We start from the raw sequence: 16,886 nt of genomic DNA on the forward strand, positions 1-16,886 counted from the left end.
CTAGAGCCCGTGAGTCACAACTACTGAAGCCCGTGCGCCTCAAGCCGGTGCTCCGCAACAAAAGAAGCCACCACAATGAGAAGCCCGTGCACTGCAATGAAGAGTAGCCCCCGTTCGATGCAACTAGAGAAAGCCCGCCTGCAGCAACAAAGACCCAATGCAGCCAAAAGTAAATAAATAAATAAATTTTAAAAAATAAAAGGGGAAGGGGCTGTATTCCTCTAAAATGTCAATGTCATAGAGACCAAAAAAAAAAAAAGGCTATGAAAAAGAAGGATAAAGAGACATGACAGCTGAATGTAGTATCTGATGCCAGACTGGATTTTGTATTGGAGGGGAAAAATGTTATAACTGATTTTTAGGCTAACTGACAAAAATGGAATATAGAGACAGCAGATTAAAGTATTGTATCAATGTAAATTTATGAAGTTGGTAACTGCATTGTAGTTATGTAGGAGAATATCCCTATTCTTTTCTTTCTTAAAAAATGTTTTAATGTTTCTTAAGACTCTGAATATCCCTATTCTTAACAAATATACACAAGTATTTAGGAGTAAAGAGCCATTGATGTGGGTGAACTGCAAATGGTTCAGAAAAAATTGTGTGTGTAGGAGAGAGAAAGAGAGAGATTAATAAAGCAAATGGTATAAAATGTAAATAGGTGAATCTGGGTAAAGAATAGATGGGTATTCTTTTTCCTATTTTTATTTTTCAACTTCTTATAAATGTGAAATTATATCTACACAAAAAGTTTAAAACATCTGCAGATAAAGCCCAATGCTTGAGTTCTATGAAAGCATGTGTCTATAAGAGCAGTTCTCAAACTTTTTGGTCTCAGAATCTCTCTATACTCTGAACAATTCCTGAGAACCTTAAAGACTTTTTAATATGGATTATTTTAAATAATTTACATTTTCAAATATGAACAAAAAATTTAATGAGTGTCATTGTTTTACATTTTTGCACATCTCATTAATGTCTAGTGTAATAGAAGATAGTTAGATTTTCCTATCTGCTTCTGCATTCAATCTGCTGTGTCATCATATGCCATGCAGCCTTTGGAAAACCCTACTGGATACAAACGGAATGGGACTGAAAAAAATGGGGGTTTGATTCCTCCTGGCCTCATGACACCACCTCGCAGTTTGAAAACAAAAGGTCTACACCATTATACTACTATAATGTAGTATATTACAGCTATAATTTATTTTAAAATATCTTACATAGACATCCTCATGTAAAGTAATCAGATGAGTTTTAAAACTATACCTTAGGCCTCTAAGAAAGAAACACCCTTCAGGGATGATAAATCAAAGGCCGTACTCCAGAGGTGGCTTCTAATACTGCTTTTGCTATCTTTATTTCTAATCAAACAGAGGCCTTGTAATTAGCAAGATGAATGTTAGAAATGGGTTCTTATTGGTAAATTAGTGATGTTTGGAACATACAGACTGAATAAAAACATTTGGAGATAATCCATACCCTTCCATTAACAGGACATATAAATCTGGAGTCACCCTTTGGAGTGGAACCTAAGGCTGGGTCCACCAAAAAGGTCCTGGGTCTAGTCAAGATTTTGGAGGATTCTGGTGCAGAACACTAAAAGATTCGCATGACAATTTTCAAGACCAGAAATCTTTCACAAGAGTGCCTGGAGCACTGAAAAGGACAGAACTGGGACTTCATCAAACTTACAGAACTGGTTATATGACTTACTTGTGTGCATACTTGCTTGCCAACATCTACAGGTGGCAAATGAGACTTGCTTTCACTGTTCCCTGGTAGCAAGGTTGTGACAAAGGCAATCTATAGCCATCACCTAACTTATCGGTGACTCCCCGATATACTCTAAAAAGAACTTAATAGCCATTCTTAACTGAACTGGCTTAAATCAGTTTGCAATAGATACCTAAAACCTGGCCCCCTGGGCTCCAGTACTCCATTTCTTGATACAAGATCTGAATAAGGCAAGTAAAAGGCAAGTTTCTGAGGCACCAAAGAAGGAAAAACAAGATTTCTATTTCATGTCTGCCCTGGAAGGTACTCAGTTTAACCAACCACTAACAACTGAGAGAAGTAACATTTAACCAAAGAAAGGTGGGCCTACCTGTCAGAAAAATAAAGTTGTCAATGAAAATTTCATATCTATACTTCCAAACTGGGTACCATATTTCAAACAAAAAGCTACTACTTTCAGAAAATATGAATTTATTTGTAAAGACGATGAAAAAGGATTGGCTAATTTCTACCAGTTAGGACCTTTAAAAAATTTATAAGGAATTCTAGGTTCAGTCAAGATGGAGTAAATATACCCCACCCTATCTTTCTTATTGAATGCACCTAAACAACCTTGGACAGAAAGCATGGAACAATTACCTAAGGACTGAAAAATAATGGTAGTAGGCATTAGGGAAGGACATCAGAACACAAAAGCCCACCAAACTGGTAATGAATTTTGTTTTTGTTTTTCCTCCCATATCTCTTGGCCTGGAATCAAAAGCAATCTGAAACCTGGAACTACTGGGTACAGAGAGAAAGAGCTCTAAGAAAAGCCCTCTATTTCTAGAAAGGGGGCCCCAACAGATCAGAGTGAATAGGGGATATCTCATTTTTTGGTGTATTTTTTCCACACTCTCTTGTCCCAGCTCCTAAGGAACTCTGCAGTGGCAGCAGCAGTGACAGCAGTGGTGACTGGGCAAGCATATAAAACTCCAAGGGAGGGGAACCCTTCTCTCTGACTAGAGGAACTGTGGTCCTAAGAGCTTAGGAAGAATTCCTGTTGCATTTTACTCTCTATTCTGTTGCCACTTACCCTCAGAGACAGACACAGTCATGGGAAGCACATGGCAGAACAGGGAAACTAAAACTCTTGCTTTCTAGCCAGATGACCAAAAAAGGGAGTCCCTAAAGGCCAGAATGTGTTGGGGAGATCTCAAAAAAGAGGGAGCTCAAAAAACAATCCCATTAAGGTGTACATGAATTCGTGGGCTTATCCATGAACTATGCATGGATCTGACACTAACCAGCAGAAGGTGGGTGGGAACTTCCAGGCTGAACCTAACTGGGTTGACTGTTTGCTATAACATCATCATCATCAACAACACAAGTCCATATTCTCCCCAGGATTTAAACTACATCCAGGGTCATATAACATAGCATACAAAATATCCAGGATACAATCCAGCACTTATCGACATTTAAAGAACCAAGAAAATCTCATATCTCATAAGGGAAAAGAAGACAATCAAAGATAGCCACTCCGTGATGATACAGATGTTTAAATTATTAGACAAAGACTTTAAAGCAGCCATTACAACCATACTCCACTAAGTAAGGACAAACACTCTTAAAATGACTGGAAAAATAGAAAGCCACAAGCAGAACCAAAAGGAAATTTTAAAATGAAAAAGTATAATAACCAAAATTAAAGATTCACTGGGTGGGCTCAACAGGAGGTCAGAGATGACAGAGGAAAAAGTGAACTCGGAAAAAAAAAAAAGTGAACTCGAAGACCAGTTAACAGAAATTATCCAATCTGAAAAACAGAAAAAAGACGGAAAAAATAAATAAGCAGAGTCTCAGGGACCTGTGGGGTAGTATCAAACCTCTGATATTTGTGTCATCAAAGTCCCAGAAAGAGAGGAAATAGTGTTGGACAGAAAACATATTTGAAGAAATAACAGCTGAAAATTCCCTAAATTTGGCAAAAGACAGACACAGATTCAAGAAGATCAGCAAACCCCAAAGAAAATAAACACAAAGAAATTCACACTACAATAAAACTGCTGAAATCTAAAGACAAGACAAATGTTGAAAGTAGCCAGACAAGAACAATACACTTACATTTGGGGGAGCAACAGTTCGAATCACTACAGATTTCTTATCAGAAACCATATAGACCAGAGGGGAGTGGAACATTTTTCAAGTGTTCAAAGAAAATAACTATTAACCCAAAATTCTATATATAGTGAAAATATTTTTTAAGAATAAAAGCAAAATACAATTTGCAGTTGAAGGAAAACAGAGAATTTGCTGCCAGAAGTTCTGCTCTAAAGAAATACTTAAAGCAAATTCTTCATGTGGAAGGGAAATGTTACCAGAGGAACTTCAGACTTCAAAAAGGAACAAACAGTAACAAGAAGGGTAATGATAAGAGTATCTTTTTTCTCCTCTTAAGTTCTTTAAAATATGTGTGACATTTGAAAGCAAGTTTTCAGTGTCTGTAGATGTAATACATAGGACAAGTACAACATAAGGTGAGAGGTAAAGGATGCTATATGTGGGATGGTTTTAACAGTTCTCTTGAAGTGGTAAAATATTATTTCTAAGTACACTGTAAAGAGCCAAGCATATATACTGTAATCTCTAGAGTAACCATTAAAAAAACTATACAGAGATATCTCTAAAAATTCAATAGAAAATTTTAAAAATACGAATTCAAATAATCTAAAAGGCAAAAAAGAGAACAGAATAAAAACAGAGGAAGTAAAAACAATTATTAAAGTGACAAATCCAAACATAACAATTATATTAAGTGTAAATGGTCTAAATATACTGATTAAAAGACAGAGAATGTAAAAATGGATTAAAAACCAAGACCCATCGATTTGCTATCTCCAAGAAACCCACTTTAAATATAACGATATAAGTAGGTTAAAAGTAGAAAATGGGGCCTTCCCTGGTGGCGCAGTGGTTGGGAGTCCGCCTGCCGATGCAGGGGACACGGGTTCGTTCCCCGGTCCGGGAGGATCCCACATGCCGCGGAGCGGCTGGGCCCGTGAGCCATGGCTGCTGAGCCTGCGCGTCCGGAGCCTGTGCTCCGCAACGGGAGAGGCCACAAGAGGGAGAGGCCCGCGTACCGCAAAAAAAAAAAGTAGAAAATGATGGCTTCCCTGGTAGTGCAGCGGTTAAGAATCTGCCTACCAATGCAGCGGACACGGGTTCGAGCTCTGGTCCGGGAAGACCCCACATGCCACGGAGCAACTAAGCCTGTGCGCCACAACTACTAAGCCCGCGTGCCACAACCACTGAAGCCTATGCGCCTAGAGCCCATGCTCCACAACAAGAGAAGCCACCACAATGAGAAGCCCGTGCACCGCAACGAAGAGTAGCCCCAACTCGCTGCAACCAGAGAAAGCCCACGCCCAGCAACAAAGACCCAACTCAGCCATAAATAAGTAAATAAATAAAAAGTAGAAAATGACATACCATGTAAACACTAATAAAAAGCTGCAGTAGTTGTATTCACATTGGACAAAGTAGACTGTGGAGCAAGGAAAATTACCAGGAATAAAAAGGGTCATTACATAATAAGTGAGTTAATTAAGAAGACATAACAATCCTGGGACTTCCCTGGTGGCCCAGTGGGTAAGACTCTGTGCTCCCAATGCAGGGGACCCGGGTTCGATCCCTGATCAGGGAACTAGACCTGCAGGCATGCTGCAACTAAGAGTTTGCCTGCTGCAACGAGGATCTCATGTGCCACAATTAAGACCCGGCACAGCCAAAATAAATAAATAAATAAATAAATAAATATTAAATTAAAAAAAAAAAAAGGACATAATCCCAAATGTGCAAGCATCCACCTAACAAAAGAGCCTCAAAGTAAATGGAGCAAAACCTAACAGAACTGAAAGGAGAAATAAACTCCCGATTATAACTAGAGATTTCAACACTCCTCTCTTGGTAATCAATAAAAGAAGAAGACAGGAAATCAGCCAGGATATAGACGAACTGAACAACACTATTAGCCAACGTTATCTAAATGACATTTACAGAACACTCTACACAAAACCAGCACAATATATATTCTTTTCAAGTGTACCTGGGAAATTCACCAAAATAGAACATATCAAACCTTAATAAATTTTAAAAAGCTGAGATCATACGAAGTATGTTCCCTGACCATAATGCAATTAAACTAGAAATCATTATTAGAAAGACAACTGCAAAATATCCAAGTATTTAGAAAGTAAAACACTTCTAAATAATTCATGAGTCAAAGACTAAGCTGCAAGGGAAATTAGAAAATATTTTGAACTGAAAAGAGAATGAGCAATATATCAAAATTTGTGCGGTACACAAAATTTGTGGGATCCTTCACAGAGGTAAATTTATAGCATTAAATACTAACACTTGACAAGAAAGGTCACAAGTCAACAATCCAAGTTTCTGCTTTAAGAAGCTAGAAAAAGAGCAAAATAAAGCCAAAGCAAGCATCAGAAAAAAAGAGCAGAAATCAATGAAATTGAAAACAGAAAACAAAACAAAAAAATCAATGAAACGAAAATCTGGTTCTTTGAAATGACAGTAAAATTGATAAACATCTAGCCAAATTGGCCAAAGAAAAACAGACAACAGGCACAAATTATCAATATGAGGAATAAAGGCAATACCACTATAGATCCCACAGACACGAAATTAAGGAACGATGTTGTTTGACAACTTAGATTAAATGGACCAATTGCTTAAAAGCTACCAACTACCAAAACTCACTCAAGGAGAAATAACAACATGAAGAGTTCTATAACTATACTCAAATAATTTAAAGACATTTCCTCTTTTAATATATATTTGCATTCATTTGGTGGCTTTACAATTCAAAAGTCTAATTCACATGTTTGCTAAAAAATATACAAATTTCCACTGATAGTAACGCAAAAGAATACACACTGTGTTGTATTCAACTCAATTTTTATCAGTACTTCTTGATATCTCATTAATGTGGATAGTATGTCCACTCTTAAAGGATCTCTGCTCATCAAAGTAAATCAAACATATTACTTTATATTAATATTTATATCGTGAATTATTAACTATAGCAGAAGAGTATTACTTGAATAAGTACTCAATGACATACATACTAATGTTTAAATCCTGCAAAGCAGGACACCTCATTTCAAACAACTGAAGTGATCCTTAAAAGTTGTGTAAAAATCAAGTATCTATTACTTACATAATATACTGAAAAGTACTGAAAAGTGCTAGAGAAGTATTATATATGAGACTGAACCAAATGAAATTGCCAATTATCAACTGGTTCAACCTAGAACAATGTAAGCATTCCTTGTTTTCTATATGATTCAGTGTTCTCAAGAGTTCTAGTCACTTCTACCAGAAAGGTTATTATAGCGTTGGGGACCGAAGTTCATTTTACATTTACCAAACGTATCCTGGAGATGTTTCATGATGAAAGTCATTTGCAAAACTAGGATATGAACATATATACGAGGAAAGGAGTACTGTACTTTACGTGGCTAGAGAACCTTTGTTTGACCTCCACTTTCCAGGAGTCTGCTATTATTAACTCTTAAAAAAAAAAATAAGCTCTGTTATTCAAAACGTGGAATCAGGGCTTCCCCGGTGGCACAGTGGTTGAGAGTCCGCCCGCCGATGCGGGGGACGCGGGTTCGTGCCCCGGTCCGGGGGGATCCCACATGCCGCGGAGCGGCTGGGCCCGTGAGCCATGGCCGCTGAGCCTGTGCGTCCGGAGCCTGTCCTCCGCAACGGGAGAGGCCACGACAGTGAGAGGCCCGCGTACCGCAAAAAAAACAACAAAAAAAAGTGGATTCACTATATAGTAAGGATTAAGATCCACAAGGCTCAAGTATGAAAAAGAGAGAATGCAACAAAATTACTAAGATCACATCATTCCTCTGCTCAAAACCCTTCAATATCTTGCCTCACTGAGTCAAAGTTCTCACTATGGCCTTTACCCATTTCCTGCTACTCACCTGCCTCCTTTACTCCAGCCCCCGTGGGCTTTTCTTGCTGTTCCTCAAACTTGCAGGTACACTCTTCTCCTCAGGGCCTTTGTACTAACTACTCCCTCTACCAGGAATGCTCTTCTCAAAGATATCCACACAACTCACCTCCTCATCTCCTTCGGGTTTGCTTAAATGTCATCTTCTCAAAATCGCCTTTTCTGACCGACCTATTGAAACAGTATCCCTAGGGACTTCTCTGGTGGCGCTCCCAATGCAGGGGGCCGGGGTTCAATCCCTGGTCCGGGAACTAGATCCCCCATGCATGCCACAACTAAGGAGCCCACCTGCTGCAACTAAGATCTGATACAACCAAATAAATAAGAAAATAAAATAAATAAAATAAAACAGTATCCCTACTACAAGACAAAAAAAATTTTTTTTTGGTTTATTGTCTGCCTTTCTCCAATAGAATATAAACTACAAGGAAGAGAGGCCTTTGTTTAATGCACTGCTATATCCTCAGAGTCTAGAACAGCAGCACCTAGAATCTGCTGAACAAGATTGGCACAAAGACTGTATATATGCCTCCAATTAAAACTTCCCTCACAGATACTAAAAAAGAGGTAAGAAAACAGTTTGGAACCCCGCGCGCTCTGTAACTTAGAACGAAACAACTACCCTCTAGAAGAAAATATTTTATTTTCAACAAAATATACTAACGAATGGCTGGATTCCCTAAAAACAAAACATTAGTGCTAAGCGCACACATGCTGCAAGTCTGTTGGTACTGAATGCTTTGGTTTATCACCCAAGACTTGTGCTAAGTCATTTTCCTACGAACCAAGAAAATCTGGCTAAAGACACTTAAGGAAAAATAAAAGCGGAGTTAACCTATTAATGCTGTACAAGGATTAGGAAATACAGGATATACGAGTCCAAAGCTCACAGTACAGAGTGAGAGACCAGAAATCGAAATTGGGAGTGTTTGCCCCCTAGAGACACTGAGAGAGACAAAGTCCACAAAGGACTGCACCCCTTTTCTTGGCGCTAGGCATGGCATGAACACTCATTCCGGGGGTGCAGGGGGGCATGGAGTTTGGGACTGTGAGGCCTGTTTAGGACTGGAGTGGTGTATCCGGGCCACTCTCCTCTGCACAGACTTTCGCTCAGGAGAAAAGAGAGTGCCGACTGCGCCTACCAGCTCCCAAAAAGGCTTGGGGGAGGGGTGATTAAGGTAGACCCCTCCCCTTCCCCAAGGCAAGCCCAGGGCCCGCAGGGCTACCCAGTGTCCCGGCTCACCCGGCTCCCGGTTGATCTCGATGTCGAAGTGACACTGCGGCCGGTCCTGCGCCCCCATCGCGACCGAGGCGGCGGCAAGAGCTGGGAGAGACGGGGAGGAAAGCGGTCAGGGCGCGGGGCTAGGGCGGAGCCCGCGCCTCAGTCACCTCCCGCTGGCCTGGTGCGACAGCGCCCGAGGCCGAGACCAGCTCCCTCTCACCCCAGGCCTCCCGGCCCCCATGGAGCGCGCACACACATGCAGACTAGCTCTTCACCTGGCTGGCCTCCAGCCTGAGCTGCTCCCCGTGAGCAGAGAAGAAACCGCTGCCACCACGGCCGAAGCCCAACGCCACTAACAGACCACCACCCCCGCCCCCTGGCCCGGCCTCCCAGTGCCACGCTAAACCCCGCGAGAGTCGGGACAAATACCGCGAGAGTACGGTCTCGAAGGCTGTGGGTAACAGAAGGGGGTGCGCTTACGTGGGCGTGCCTTGGAGCTCGAAGAGCCTCCAGCCCCGGCGCTCCTATTCCTGAGCTGGCCCTGTTTTGCCCCGCCCCTTTCCCCCTGTGTACGTTGGAATCAGTCGCCCAATCTGGGAGACCCGGACGCGCCTGTGCTCTCTACGTTCAGTGGTCCTTTCTCAAGGACTGTGTCTACGTATTTGCAGATACCGCGAGGCTTTCCTGTTTCCGAATCTGCGAAACAGTTGGGAGAATGAGGTTGTTGAGGTTTAGTAGAGCGACAGAGCTTTGGTTTTCTTTTTCTCAAGGAGTAGTTATGGCACTATCCCGTTAGACCATAGGCTGAACTGTGCGTTCGTCCGCGCTTTGGGGCCAGCGTCACTGGTATAGTTGTGTTCAAGGCCGCTCTCCCTCTTTTGTGAAGTGTCAGTTCAAGACCTTTGCCCTTATTTTAATCGCGTTCTTCGTCTTATAGAATGCAAGGGTTCTGGATACTAACATGTTAGATGATATATGTATGTTCTGAATACAACTCTCTTGTTAGGTTTATGTAAGTGCGAATATTTTCTCCCAATCTGCGTCTTGTCTTTTGTTTTGAAAGTGGCTTGTGCAAAGCACAAGTTTTTCGTTTTTTATTAAATCACTTGATCAATTTTTTCTTTTATGGCTTGTGCTTCTTTGTATAGGAAATCTCTGCCTACCCCAAGCTCGAGAAGGTTTTCTCCTATGTTTTCTTTTAGAAGTTTTGTAGCCCAACCTTACACCATAGGTGTAAGTCTATGATCTATTAGAATTTGTGGATGTGGGGTCAGGTAGAAGTTGAGGTTCATTTCTTTTCCCCGTAGGTCTATACAGTGGTTCCACCACTATTTGTTGAAAAGACTTTTATCCATTGAATTACTTTGGCTTTGTGACCACATATGTGCGATTCTATTTCTGGACTCTATTTGTTACACTGATGTATCTTTGGGCTGGGGCCACACTGTTGGGTTGTAGTTGTTGTTTTCCATTATTTTCTTAAAATTGTAAAATATACATAAAATTATCTTTTAACTGTTTTTTAGCTTACAGTTCAGAGGCTGTTAACTACATTCACATTGTTGTGCAACCATCACCACCATCTATCCATAAGACAATTTTCATCTTGTAAAACTAAAACTTTGGGGACTTCCCTGGTGGCGTGGTGGTTAAGAATCCGCCTGCCAATGCAGGGGACACAGGCTCGATCCCTGGTCCGGGAAGATGCCACATGCCGCGGAGCAACTAAGCCCGTGCACCACACCTACTGAGCCTACGCTCTAGAGCCTGCGAGCCACAACTACTGAGCCTGCATGCCGCAACTCCTGAAGCCCATGTGCCACAATTACTGGAGCTTGAGCACCTAGAGTCCGTGCTCCACAAGAGCAGCCACCGCAATGAGAAGCTGGCACACCGCAAGGAAGAGTAGCCCCCGCTCGCGGCAACTAGAGAAAGCCCGCGTGCAGCAACAAAGACCCAAAGCAGCCAAAAATAAATAAATAAATAAAAATTTTAAAAAACTAAACTAAAACTTGGTACCAATTAAACAATAACTCCTCATTCTCCCCTCTACCCAGGATCTGGTAGCCACTCTCTACTTTGTTTTTGTTTTACTTTATTGTGGTAAGAACACAACATGAGATCCACCCTCTTTTTTAAAAAATTTTTGGCCATGTCATGCAGCATGTGGGATCTTAGTTCCCCAACCAGGGATCGAGCCCACACCCTGTGCAGTGGACGTGCAGAGTCTTAGCCACTGGACAGCCAGGTAAGTCTCGAGATCCACCCTCTTTAACAGATTTTTAAGTATTCAAGCTGTCTAATAAAGGGGGGCAGCTGCCATCCTACTCCAGCTGATGGTTGCCACATGGATCTGTAACCCAGCATTGCTAGAAAGCCAGGCTTTTATAGGAAATCCTCTTGTTTTTTAAATATTAGCAACTAATTCAAAACTAAATACATTGCACAGCACCCACCATGTCTGCTGATCAGATTAGGCCCATGAACAGCCTACTTGGCATGGAGTATGAGCACAAACCACATGAACAGTAGAGGAGGGAGGAGACCAATGATGAGTTAGAACCCTACAGATGGCAGAACGGGTGGGGGAGCAGGCTGCCTTCCAGACTTGAGAAGGCCTAGAAAGGGCCAGAGCCTTCAGCTAACACACAAAGCTAACACACTTGGTTGTTTACCATGTGCCCAGCTCTCAACTGCATTATCTCCATCTCACAACGTCAGGAGGCGGATACTACTTTCATTATCCCCATTTTAGAGCTGAGGAAACAGAGCTTTCTGAGGTTGTGTTAGATCTGGGACTCAAAATGAGGTCTCTCTTCACTGTTTACATGTTACAGCCTCCCTGGGTTGCAACCCTTGACTCCAACAAAAGGTTTTAATTTGGGGTTCACAAGAATCTCTTTGCCTCATTTAACAGATAAGTCTCAAAGAGGGAAAGTTCTTTATAGAACAAAGCTAATAGAGACAAAAAGAACAATAAAATAGAAAATCACCATTATGTAATCCCTGAGGAAGTAACAGATCAAAGCTGGGTAGATTATAATTTAAGTGAAAGGCTATCAGGACTTGATAATAAATCAGATTAGGTTATTTCCTGATGTGATGTGAAAGCAAGCAATTCCTACGATGTATTCTTGCCAAAAATATTAGAACCTGAGTCTGAATGAGCCTCTACCAGTTTATAGGAAAAGTGGGCGATTAGTGGGACAGATATAATGACACCACAGGGATACAACAGAAATGTGAAAAATTTTAGAGCAAATGACCTAGTTTTTCCAGCAAATGGCAAAGAAAAGAAAAGGGAACTGTTAAGTACTTTTAGAGACTTAAGGGACATTAACAAGATGCAGGGTGTAAATCTTGTTTGGATCCTGATTCAGACACATCAACAAAAACACATTTTGTGGGAACAAAAGAAAATTGAACATCGTGGAATTCAGGGCATGCTACTCCAAAATATGGCACCTTGGCATATTGAATATTTCAAGCTGAAGGAATGAGAAATGGCAGATGCTGGAAGGACTCTCAGACCTTCTCCCATGAAACAGGTCATGAGACCCTCATATTAGAAGTGTCCTCCCTACATCCAGAGGGACACAGATTTTGAACAAAAAGGCCTTACTAAGTTCCCTCCAGTTTACTACACCTAGCTCATAACCTTATGTCCTATCACATTTTTCCATGACTTTCTACTTTTCATCAAACTTACTATAAAAATGCTCAGGTTTAACTGCTTCTTTGGGTCTTCATTTCCTTATGAAGGCTCCCATGTCATATAAAACTTATATTAAATAAATTTGTATGCTTTTATTAATCTGTCTTTTGTTATAGAGGCCTAGCCAAGAACCTTAAAAGGATAGAAAGAAAAAGATATCCTTCCTCCCCTATCACATCTTCTATTAGTAGATGATGTTAGATAATAATTAAGAAAAACTATTAATTGTGTTAGCAATGATAATGGTGTCGTTACATATATTTTTAAGTCTTTACACTTTTTCTCAAAAACCAAATGGAAGACTTATTACGTGAAAATTTCTACGCCTCATCAGTTTTTTGTGGAAAGGCAAGCTTTATTTCAAAGCAACCTGAAAAGAGCAGTCAGGGGGTCCACAACCACAAACTGGTAGGAGGGCACACACAGTTACATGTCCATTGGCAGGGTCTCAGTCGGGAGTCTCGCCCAATACCTGCTCAGTTTCCTCTTCAGGTTGAAACTGAAAAGGTAGACTCGAAGATGCCCCTGATGTCCAAACACACTTATTTCAGGAAGGAGGACACCTGGAGTCAACTTAATTGAGCGAATCCGCTTAATTATTAAAATAAATATTCTCTCTGAGAATACGGTTAATTTAGTAGCTTTCTTTGCATTTTCACATTTTTAAAAGAGCTACAGAGGTTCCATTCACCTTCAAAGCAGGTGAGTTGGTAAGGATCCTGCCTCCATTTCCTAGGAAATAGATTACATTTGATTACTCCTCACAACAGCCAACTGGAAGATTATTCCATTGCTTTTGAAGCACTGGTTGGGTTGGCGTCTGCGATGGTGGCCAAATAAATGAGATTTCTGTGTAACACATGCTGGTACCTATGGGTAAAAAACAGGTAAAAATTAGATGTTTGCTTTTACTGAACATGAACAAAAAACTGGAAAAGAATTTATCCACCCCAGTGAATGGCTCATCCACTGACTGGATCACTCAGTGTTGTCAACCTTCTTATTTAACATATTGAAGGAAAATATATCCAGAATCTTACCTGTTCTCACTTCTCACTTCCATAGCTACTTCTCTAGGCCAAGCCACTATCACTTCTTGCTTGGACTACTGGAGCAGTCTCCTAACCTGTCTCCCTGCTCTACCTTTGCACCCCTACTCTAATTATCCGCATAGCAGCCTGAGTGATCACTGTACAATTTAGGTCAAGACCATGTCATACCTCTGTTCAAAACCCTCCAAAGGCTCCCATCTCATTATGAGTAAAGCTGAGCCCTCATGGCCTATAAGGCCCTATATGATCAGGGCCTCTAGTTACCCTCTCTGATCTCATCTCCTACCACTTTCCCTTTACTCACTGAGTTCTGGCCAGAGTGGCCTCCTCGCTATGACTTGGAGATATCCAGCACTCTCTGGCCTGGGGGCTTTTCCACCTGATACTCTCTCTGATTCACGTATCTGCATAGCTGCTCCCCCACCTAAGGCATCTACTCAAATGTCACATCAAAAATACCTGGTATAAAGTAGCGCTCTTCCCCCCACTTACCCTGCTTTATTCTTATTCGAAGTGCTTATTAGTATGTGCCTAGTTATATGACTCTACAGTCTAGAAGGTAAGTTCCATGAAAGCAGAGCTGGTATCTGTTTTGGTACTGATTCCCCAGTGGCTGAAACAGTGCCTGGCACTCAGTACTACTTATAAAATATCTTGAACAGGGAATTCCCTGGCAGTCCGGTGGTTAGGACTTGATGCTTCCGATGCAGGGGGCAGGGTTTTGATCCCTGGTCGGGGAACTGAGATCCCGCATGCCACATAGCGCCCCCCCCCCCCGCCAAAAATTTTTTTTTGAACAAACTTAAAGAAGGGACAAGACACTTCCATGATCAATGCACACTTACTATAATAGCGATTCTCAATCAGGGGGTAGAGCTCTCCACCTAGGAAGACAAATCAGGCTAGGGGGCAGGAAGCGTGGACGGTGCAGTGTGAAACGGTCCATTAGGAGATTTTGATAACTTTCTTACCCCATAGTTCGAGAATCACTGCACCAAATGGAGTGTTTTGCAACTATTTTCCATATAGAAAAATGAGAGTGTTTACTATAAACTGTACAAAAGCAAAGTACCAAATGCCAGTGTCCAATGTAAAGACTTACCCAAAGATGGATATCTCTACTATTCCACCGAGCTGTTCAGTGAGGGATTGTAGGTTACTTTTTTAGGGGGTGGGAAAAGCATGGCTTCGGTAACAATGAAATAAATTTTTTTGTTTCTGTAATAAATGGGGCATAATTCCCGGAACGACATTTAGAAAAGAGGCTGTTTTCTCTCATTTTGGCATATAGCTAGAGGGCACGTTAAATTACTGTGCCAAATTTACCTCTGTCTTAACCTGGAAATCTTTTATTGGTCTTTGCATGTGTTACAAGAAAAGTATGAGCCAGGGTTCCACGACCAGAAAGCAGCCGCTGATCTCATCACCTCCGGACACTAGTTTTCCGAGTGCTTTCCTCCCCATCCCTGTTGTCATCGGCTGACGTGGCTTCACCTGAAGCAGTCTTTGTAATGAGCACAATTCAAGTTTTGAAGAGGGAGCCACGTCTGACTCCAAGCTTCACAGTGCACTGTCCGTATGGTCTTGGGCAGGTAACCTCTCTGAGCCTCATGTGCGATCAATCACTCAAGACTCCTAGTTCAGGTCAGCTGCTGTATTCCTATACTGGCTTCCCCGCCAAACTCATTAGTCAGGGGAATAGGGAGGGGACTTACTGGACGCATTCATTCGCCCGGCCTTTGTTCTGATATTCCACAATACAGCGGATCAACTGATCATTCTCCTCCAGGAGCTGAAAGATCAAAGGGTCAGTGCAGCACGACATCAGGCCGGCGGGGACAACTGCCTCCTTCCCCGCCCCCGCCCCAATGCCGGGATTTCCAGCCCCAGCGCCTCTGCTGACTTCATTCCCATCTGACAGCAAGTCACCCTACGCACACCAGTCTCAGCTGCTCACTCCAGGAAGCTTCCAGCACCCGTAGCACTTCGGGATCTCTGCTAAGATCGCTCTGCCCGCATTAGCGCTCACCCGCTGGATCGTCTCCTGATTGACTTCCGCCTTGCCTCTCAGCCAGTCCGGCACGAAGGCCACCGACATCCCGGGAAGCCAGGTTGGAAGGCTGCCTCACGCTTGCAGACCCCCGCGCGTCTAGACCAGAGCTGACCAGCAGCCCTAGACGCCCTACAGCCGCAGCAAGGACCCAAGATAAGTGGGCATACGCTCTCGACGTTGATTGGGTCCTCCCACCTAGCGGGCGGGGAACAGGCGGAACGTCATTTGTGATTGGGCGCGCAAGAGCGATTCTCAGCGTCCTCCTCCGACTCTGCCCCTGGGGCTTCGGTGCTGTTTGTGGATCTTTTGAGTTTGCGCAAGCTAGCCTCAGGGGCGGGGCCCGGCGTCAGCTCCTTGCCTTTTAGGCTTTGGGCCCTGCTTGTCTGCGGCAGCACCTTATCAAGGCTGGAACATGGCTCCAAATCCACACCTCTTTCAACACCACTCTGGTGCCTCCAGGCTTGCGTCTGGAGCCTGAACCCTGGGCATTGCCTTCTGCCAACCCAAACCCTGCAGGGCCAGGGAAAACACCAGTGTCAGCTTTACCCTTTGCTGAGGGAGAAACTCGCCTATAGGCCTCTTTTTCCTTTGGGCCCTTCTTTTTTTTTTTTTTTTTTTTTTAAATCAGATTTACAACCCTAAAAAGCACTATTATTTTCCCCAATTTACAGATGAGAAAACAGAGGTTAAGTTACTTGCCCAAGATCTCATAGCTACTAAGGGCAAAGTCAGTATCTGAACAGAAGCAGTCTGGCTTTAGAATTTTTGATTTCAACCACTGCCCTGCACAGCCTATGCACCATACTGCAGAGGTGGTTTGCTGCAAGATAAAGGGAGGAAGCTGGGCCAACCTCTTGGGCCACCCTGTTACTGCTGGCAACCACTAAAACTCTGAATTGGTTGTCTTCTCTTTTGTCTAGTCCATCCATGGTAAACATGGGAGCAAGGTTGGTTTTCTCTGTAGCAGAGAGTGAGAAGCAGCCACTTAATTTAGGAGGCAGATCTTGGAAGACTTTACTCCTCAAAAAGGGTATCAGGGCATTTCTGACTTCTAGAGCTTCATTTCCCTGAGTGGTGGCCCT

General features: G+C 42.5%; 2 protein-coding genes across 7 annotated transcripts in view; both read right to left on the reverse strand.

The window, feature by feature from the left end:
• The window catches only part of NKTR (natural killer cell triggering receptor), a 48,361-nt gene extending 38,982 nt beyond the window's left edge, over window positions 1–9,379 (reverse strand). For 5 of the 6 annotated variants that reach the window (XM_022553816.3, XM_022553815.3, XM_022553814.3 and 2 more), the window contains exons 1-2: window positions 9,260–9,379; window positions 9,006–9,086 (exon numbers count right to left, since the gene is read on the reverse strand). In XM_022553816.3, the coding sequence (XP_022409524.1) occupies window positions 9,006–9,063 (58 nt within the window). In that variant the 5' untranslated portion in view covers window positions 9,064–9,086; window positions 9,260–9,379. Of the gene's footprint in view, window positions 1–9,005; window positions 9,087–9,240 lie in introns of all 6 variants that reach the window. The other variant, XM_022553813.3, reaches the window with a different exon arrangement.
• A 3,652-nt stretch (window positions 9,380–13,031) lies between these two features.
• On the reverse strand, window positions 13,032–15,952 carry SS18L2 (SS18 like 2). Its single transcript, XM_022553812.2, has 3 exons — window positions 15,781–15,952; window positions 15,467–15,543; window positions 13,032–13,569 (listed from the first exon to the last, which is right to left on the reverse strand). Exons 1-3 carry the CDS (start codon window positions 15,847–15,849, stop codon window positions 13,482–13,484), a joined length of 234 nt encoding a protein of 77 aa, XP_022409520.1. The 5' UTR covers window positions 15,850–15,952; the 3' UTR covers window positions 13,032–13,481.
• Between the last annotated feature and the right edge of the window lie 934 nt (window positions 15,953–16,886).

The sequence above is a fragment of the Delphinapterus leucas genome, chromosome 10 (assembly GCF_059928025.1).
Source record: "Delphinapterus leucas isolate spDelLeu-1000000601 "Yukka" chromosome 10, BTC_Dleu_Yukka2, whole genome shotgun sequence".
NCBI classification, from domain to species: Eukaryota; Metazoa; Chordata; class Mammalia; order Artiodactyla; family Monodontidae; genus Delphinapterus; species Delphinapterus leucas.

Excerpts from the sequence above, each read along its gene's own strand:
- SS18L2 (XM_022553812.2), bottom strand. The coding sequence starts at position 15,849 with ATGTCGGTGGCCTTCGTGCCGGACTGGCTGAGAGGCAAGGCGGAAGTC. Across the intron at positions 15,544-15,780 it reads ATCAGGAGACGATCCAGCGG|CTCCTGGAGGAGAATGATCA; the intron begins GTGAGCGCTAAT and ends TTGATCTTTCAG. Across the intron at positions 13,570-15,466 it reads CGGGCGAATGAATGCGTCCA|GTACCAGCATGTGTTACACA; the intron begins GTAAGTCCCCTC and ends TTTTACCCATAG.